Below are 8,007 nucleotides of genomic sequence, written 5' to 3'. Positions count from 1 at the left end.
GGTGAGGAACGAAATCTATAATTCCTACCTGTCTTTATGATGGATACTGGTTCTCCTCCACCAAGGCTTGCTCTACTGATAGATGGGCTGCTGATATCTGTCCAATAAACCATCTTCTCCAAGCAGTCATAAGCAACTCCAATAACAACTTTATCCTACATTTTAAACAAACCATTACAAACTATTATATCACATTCATAATGCTAAAGAAATGGCTACGACTTTTGTGGCTTGAAAATTCTGCAAAGGATAGTAAGAGACTAGTGAGGAAATTCAATGGTTAAAGCCTTACATTCTAGTTCTAATGAAGTCTGACTTTGTTTAGCATTTAAGAATCAGTCCAGGTGGGTTAAATGCTGCCTTCTGGCTTAAGGATACCCAAGATCAGAAACAAATTGCATTACAGCAATAGAAAAGGAATAGGTTGTCACCTAAATCTTGGGACCCCTGTAATCCCAACTAAAAAATGAAGTGGCAGAACAGTAGGACTATTCCACCTAATAATTATTTCAGTCTTTCCCAATTTGATATTTGCAAATTCATACCAGGCTGTATTTATTCCATTCCCATTTCTAAAACCCAAGCCTACAGCTTGGAAATAAAATGTCACTGAACCATTTAGAGACATAATATTCAACAATAATTTTTCTTTTAGGGAAAGATTGTGATTCAGTGGCATGCAGAAGCTCCAAATTTCTGCTCTGTGTAGTTAAAAAGGATCTATTCAGAGTTAAGAAAAATCTGATAATGAGGCCTTAGGATATTGCCATTTGCCAGAATGTGTGAAGTCAATTATCTGACCATCTATAAGGCAGGTTCCTATATTTAAGTTCCAAATACCAATTATAGATTATAGGCTTCTGGAAAAATCAGAATATATTACACAGAGTCATTAAAGAATAACTATTCTAATTAATATTAATTTGAGAATAAAAATCAATTCCCCTCAATCTTTCAGCTTGATGAAATTCTAGTTTCACTGTAATTTAGCTGACCAGAAGTTACTATCTTTTTGTATTCTCTTCTCCATATCCAAATTTGTCATTCTAACACCTGTTGTCATTGAAACAATAAATTTCTTGGCACTATTTCATTAACCTCTCAACTTTGGGGGGAAAAGATATGTACAAATGTGGCATGAGTGTATAATTAGAGTACTGGGAATTAAGGGGGGAAATGCAACTTTGGTTGAATGTGCAGAATCAATTATTTCTATTAGCTTTTTTAAAAAAAATACAATGCTAAGTAACCCATTCAGAGGATCTGAACTATTTTAAATGATGAAGACCCTACTACAGTGATGGCGAAGCTTTTTGGGCTTGCATGCCATAGGTGAAGGGGGTTGTGCGCGGGCGTGCCGCACCCATAATTCAATGCATGACACCCCCCAGTGCGCATGTGTGCATGACAGGCGCTTCCCCCATTTTTTGCATGCTTTTCTGCCCTCCCCAGGTTCCGGAGGCTTTATAGGAGCCTGGGGAGGGCAAAAACACCTCCCCTGCCCCCCGGAGATCCTCTGGAGGCTTCAGGGACCTTCAGGAGGTTTCCCTGAAGGAAAGGATGAACACAGCTGGCTAGCGCGCGCATGCGTGCCCTGACAAATGGCTCTGTGTGCCACCTGTGGCACGCGTGCCATAGGTTCACCACCCTGGCCCTACTACATAGCAAGAAACTCAGAATAATTGCAGAAGAAAATGGGAGATAAGGGAAAAACTTACTCAGGTCAGACATAGAGAAGAGACAAAAAAATAAACCTATGACAGAATATAGACACTGGCCACTTTACAGGAAACTATTAGGCAATTATAACATTTACAGTAGAAATATAAATGCATCAAGAAAGGAAGTTCTCAGGAAGAAGCTTGTATGTCCCATAAATTTTTATAGCTGTCTACAATGGCAATTAAAATCCAAGCATCTCAAACAGTGGAAACTTTATAGGAGATCGTGACTTGCTTAGAAAGCCAATAAAAATTATCTCCACATAGAGTAAATTTGCTTGTAAATGTTTGGCCTGATTATCTCAGAAGCAAGGTAACTTATAAAATACAATGCTTCAGGAACATTTTATTCCTTTGAGATCCCTGCCTTTTATGACAAATTATAAATAAATATAGATGCCACATATTTTTTGAGGCCAGGGTTCAAAAAATGTACTAGACACAAGGTTAAGTCTAGCCATTCAATATACAGTTGCTCCTAGAACTGGATTGGAGAGGCATTTTTCAAGGCATAGAAAAATAGAAATGGATAACGAAGACGATAGAAATTGCTGAGATGACTGTTTTAATTAGAGATAGGACACTGTCTAAATATAAAGATGATTGGAAACTCCTTATTGATTTTTTTTGTGGAAAACAAAAAAAAAGAATATATGGTTTTGAAGATTAGAGTAAAAATGATAGATTATAGAGAAAATCCAAAAAGAAAAGAAATGTATCATGTTCATGGTATACTTACTGGCACGTGCAGCAAAGCTTTTGCATCTGATTTCTTCATAACATTCCCCTCCAGAGGGACATGGTCAATCTTCCCACTCTGAGCAATGAGTAAGTGGCTTCCTGGAGGCAGGGGAATTGTATCTGGTTTTACTGAGGGTCCAATTGTAACAGGAGGAGCAACTGTGCCCAGACCTTATTGACCAATAATATAAAACACATCAGGTTACTCAAAGACAAGAGTTGCCGTATCTACAAGGCCAGGTAATCTTACTGATACCATACAAGCCTGGCAATTTAACACATTTATGATACTGCTACAATACATGCATAAGAGATTGCAATTTGGTGCATTGTTATTTGACATTGAGGTCCAATGACATTAGCTGCCCTAGTCTCAGATTGCAATGCATGTCTCCACCACAAAAAGTGATCAGATTCTAAATGCAAAACTTATCTGATTGCACCACTGCATGCATGCATCATCAAACATACACACACACATACCTATAGCATATAAATGTTCATTGCACACTACATTAAGAGATGCAGTCATTAAAAAACATAGGTAGGCAATCCACATATTCATATACAATACTGCAAACTTTTTTTATTTCTCATACAGTTGATCATTTATTTATACATATTGCATATACATACGTATGTACATACATACATAAGCAATAAACTTTAAGTTTGAAGTTATATTCCTGTAATCCCAATCATGCATTAGTAACAATATTAAAAGCATTGAACAATCCAGAAAATCCAAGAAGGATGCTCTTCCCCAGCCAATGTCTACTTCTTAGACATCCATGGGAGAAATGCAGGGAATCAAGTGATGAAATGTGCATTATGATATCTCAATACAAACCACATGAGTTACATGTTTGTATCTGACATCAGGAAGCAAGTCCAAAGAATCAAAGTTTGATATGTGATGAGCCAATACATGTTTCTACCAGGTTTCTACCAGGGTCCTATGCTTTCACTTTCTGGGGCTTTCACTACTAGGGCAGTGTTTTTCAATCTTGGCAACTTTAAGATGTGTGGACTTCAACTCCAAGAGGAATTCTGATAGTTGAAGTCCATATATCTTAAAGTTGCTAAGGTTGAGAAACACTGAACTAGGGTAAAATGCAATATTGACTGGAAAATGTATGCAAAACATTTCATGCTAACAATATTTTACATTTTCTACTGCAGTTTCTATTATTAGAAATACAAATCTAATTATAAAATAAAACCAAATAATTCAAATCACATATATAGTATAAAGTACCTTTCACTTAATCATAGAATTTTGATACACAAAAAACTGCAAATATCTCGAATTCATACATATCAATTTTCTTAGTTAAGCTGAATGTAAGAATAGGCAAAATCTAAATGAAGAAAATTATTGCTCTAGCTTACTAATTTAGAAGCAACTTACATGGAGGTTGGATACCTGGGCCACTTCTAGTACCATCTATCTCATTACCATCTCTGTCCACACACCAGCAGTAACCAGTGCTAGGATGGCACTGGGTTGGCAAGTAATTCCCATAGATATCACACTGGGGAATAAATTGGCCAATTGGCCTATGTTCTCTTTGGCCCAAACCCAGAATTTGTTCTTGTTCTCTTTGACATTTGGTCTTCTCTACTTCTGTAATAAAAAGAAGAAGAATATGTAAACATTCTTTAATTTTATTTCTATTAGGTGGGTTACCTAAGCCCATATTCTACCCACAAGAGTTCTTCAAAGTCAGCTGGAATCCATATAGATCACATCAATGGCTGATGATCTGTCATTTAGACTACTCACTGTTTGTTTAGAATTGCAATTAAAAGATACAAACTTATTTTTTCTTTACACAATATGCATTTAAACTTTGGATTCACTACACAAGGAAGTCATGGGGGGTCAATGGTTATTAGCTATCATCGTAGCGTGGCCGTTTCTGAAGACAATCTGCTGGCTTACTTATGGAGTTATTTGTAAGAATAGATTGATGGGCTAGATGGGTCAGAGAGCTAATCCAGCAGTACTTTGCTTATGTCCTTATTCTTTCTCCTTTTCTGTAGGAATAGTGTTTATAAGAAGCTATTATTGTTTCTTTTGGGTTTTGGTGGAGCAGAATCAAACCAATGGTCATTTTTCCACAGTTGTAAATAATATATGCAAATAATATATTTGAATAAATTAAATACAGAAAACATTTGAGTATTAGACTGAGAAGATACTCAAGAGAGATAGAGATCCAGTAAGTTTATTCCTATGTTCTAAACTATGTGTGCCCTAAAGGTATTTAGATGAAAAGATCCCCGCAGCATAGCTGTATATTCTACAGATGCAGTGCAACCCTTCTGGAGGATATCAGGTTGAGATAGATTGTGTAAGATGAGTCATCCTTCTCATGATAGCTCTGGGAAGCAACATGTCATTTTAAAGTGATTTTCTTAAGAGAGGTTCAAAGAAAAGTTAATTAACACTTCAGTATTAGGAGGTTATACTTGAAATGCATTCAGTTTTAACTCTGTTACAAAGCATTACCAAATTGATGCAAATTTTTATCAGCAATTCATTTCCTTTGTGAAGGATAGCGTACATTACAGTTGATGAACGGTACTTAGTGATAATAACTTCTAGCCAGTGTCTGGGTTTGTTTAAATTAAGTCTATGAAGAGAAAGAGGTGACAGAATTCAGACAGCTGTTTCTTTTTGAAATCAAACAGTGGAGTGTGAGGATATAACGAATTATAGACACTCTTAGTATTTTTAGAGTGCTACTCTTCCATCAGTACGTCTTTTACTGGCAAGCTGGATATGTCCTAAAGAGATGCAAAATTTTGCAACTTCTTTAAAGAATGAATTTGCTAAATGAAAATAATTTCTGCATTGTAAAATATATATTTTGGCTTAAGTTCAAAGATGCAGAAAGCTGTGTTAAAATATTTCAGCTATAATACTGTTGAAAAACTGTAAAAAAATGGTAATAGAAGTATTGAATATGACCTTGTAGTTCTATCTTACAGCTATATATATATCAGAACTGGATGATTGTCTTTTCACTTCCTTAACTACAAGGAACAATTATCAAACAACAACAGATGGAACAGACAACAACAGATCTGAAGAAAGAGCAAATAATTATACCTTAATCAAACCTTGATTAATCACAGTATGCAAAGCATAATTGCTGCCCATCGACTATTCCACGGAAGTACTCTTTAGTGTTTGCACTCTAAGAATGTTTTACATATTGTTCTGAAGGTTTACCTTGTGATACACAGTGGAAGCCATCGCCATGATAACCTGCTTTGCATTGGCAGCTGAAGGACCCTGGGCTGTTGTAGCAAACAGCATCTGGATGGCAACGGTTCGATTGACATTCATCTACATCTATTTTTTTATAAGAGAAGAATAATATAAGGCTCTTCCATGCAATATCTTATTGTAAATCCTCTGCAAAATATTTGAGTCTGCAACCCCATGAACTTTTCAGAGAATCAAGGCACAGTGCCTACTGAGTCAAATAGTATCAAACTATTGTTTGATAATTCACAAACAACTTTTATGCACATAGATTGTGGGCATGCTAAACAGTTCCAAGATAGTAACTATCTTAATCAACAATTAGGGTGTTTTAAAGAGGAAAAAATTACAAAGTTGGAATATACCAGTATCCCGTGCATCTCCTATATAAATAAATAAATTGTCAATGGCACAGTAAATTTAATGGGAATCAAATATTGGAGAAACATTTAATTTCCCATAAACAAAAAATATGCATTGATAGTAGTAGTATAGTATTCACAATCAGATTATTTTATAACTGTTAATATTGAAATAAACAATTGCTATTTGCCTGAAAATCCTGAGTATTCCAGATGGAATCTGTGAACTTTTGATAAGTGCATACTTTTAATAATTGGTTATTTCTGCCTTTTAAGAATTTCTGAAGATATATTTGTAATTAATAACATTTTCATATAAATTCTCACTGTACAGCCCTGCTCTCATTTGATTTCCAAAAATTAATAAGAAAAAATAACTTAAAAAATATGGATTGTAGAATATTTGACCCCAGCAATAAAAAAAGATTCTGTTAGTTCATTTCGGTTTTTTTTAAAGTTATTTTCTTCACCACATAAAAATTATTATGATAAAAGGGTTGAACACAATTATCATATAACAGAATTGCATAAAGACCCCCCCCCCCAAAAAAGACAAAAAGAAAAGACAATGCTATCCCTCACCTATGCAGGAACGTCCATCTCCAGAAAACCCTGGAATACATGCACAGATATAAGAAGATCCACCAGAGTAGATGCAGCGGGCACGTTGGGGGATATCACACGTGTGTGAACCCATCAAACAATGATTCACTACACGGTCGACAGCTGTAAATCAAATATGCATATGCAAAGAAGATTAAAGTTTAAGCTTTTTCTTTTTCAACAACAAATTTTTTTTCAGGAGATGCTGAAAACAGAAAAAACTGAGTACTGTAGACTTTTTTTAAAAGTAATCTTTCCAAGTTGGGATTTTAAAGGTATTTTTAACTTTATGCTTTTAGATGTTGCAAAATTTGTGAGCCAAAATGTTACTTAGAAGAGTAAAGTGTATTATGGCATCTAGCTAATACCCATGTCACCAGTACTCTATATTTATTTATGTTTTAGTGTTTATCAGATATAATTTGATTTCCTTCCTGTCAGTCTTGCAGTTTATATATAGATGCTAGAGTCATCTTTTGGTTTAATTGCTTATTTTCACCAAACCCTTTCCTGCATTCTGCTTTTTCTCAAGCACAGATTCTCACATTCATGGTAGCTTTTTCCATCATTTAGTTCATTATGTTATACAAATTTACTTGATGTTTCCTTCCTGTTACAATTCAACACAATTCCATACATTTTGCTGTTTGAGACATTAGTCAAAATGGCAATCTCCAGATGTAGGCAAAAAAGAAGCATGGCAAACTTTGTTTGCCCATACTTCTAGTCTGCTAATTTGTTATTAACAGGGCTAGGAGACCTCAGAGAATCGAACGTTTGCCATTCATAATGTGTTATGAGGAATTGTTCACCTTACTTTCTAAATTATCTCTCCCACCTTCCTTTTCCCATGACATCTAGACATGATTTTTCAGACAGTATTCTATTTCTGCTTGAAAATGAATGGGGGAAAAGTGTGCGTGCGTGCACGTGCGCGCGCACGCACACGCACACACACACACACACACACAAACACAAGCTTTTACTCAAAACCTTTCCAGTAGAGTTTACCACCAGTTTCTGTTTTGCATTTGGGGAAGACAGACAAATAGATCTGTACATAGAATATAGCACAATTTTATAACCTATTTTTGCTCAAATATATTTTGTGACAGCAGCTACAGAGTGGAATATGTTTTGGAACTTCTGTGGTATTGCGTGCAACATTAAGATCCTGGAAATTAATCAACTATGTATAATTCAATACATAATCAAAACCTCAATGCAGGACTTTTTTTACATAATTGCTGGGTAGCAATGTCTCCATGTGGAGAAACAATAAAACCATGAAAGGGTTCTTTGC

General features: G+C 35.3%; 1 protein-coding gene across 1 annotated transcript in view; it reads right to left on the bottom strand.

Moving 5' to 3' along the window:
- Window positions 1–8,007, bottom strand: part of NID1 (nidogen 1) — a 60,193-nt gene that overhangs the window by 12,104 nt on the left and 40,082 nt on the right. Inside the window, exons 11-15 of the mRNA XM_087718066.1 lie at window positions 6,684–6,827; window positions 5,704–5,826; window positions 3,874–4,089; window positions 2,461–2,633; window positions 29–155 (exon numbers count right to left, since the gene is read on the bottom strand). Of these exons, the coding sequence (XP_087574192.1) occupies window positions 29–155; window positions 2,461–2,633; window positions 3,874–4,089; window positions 5,704–5,826; window positions 6,684–6,827 (783 nt within the window). The remainder of the gene's footprint in view (window positions 1–28; window positions 156–2,460; window positions 2,634–3,873; window positions 4,090–5,703; window positions 5,827–6,683; window positions 6,828–8,007) is intronic.

This window comes from Thamnophis sirtalis, unplaced genomic scaffold (assembly GCF_051295495.1).
Source record: "Thamnophis sirtalis isolate CommonGarterSnake01/CBP01778 unplaced genomic scaffold, rThaSir2_p1.2 scaffold_6, whole genome shotgun sequence".
Classification (NCBI taxonomy): domain Eukaryota; kingdom Metazoa; phylum Chordata; class Lepidosauria; order Squamata; family Natricidae; genus Thamnophis; species Thamnophis sirtalis.
The sequence above is the reverse complement of the archived record's forward strand: the minus strand, read 5'-3'. Positions and strand labels throughout refer to the sequence as shown.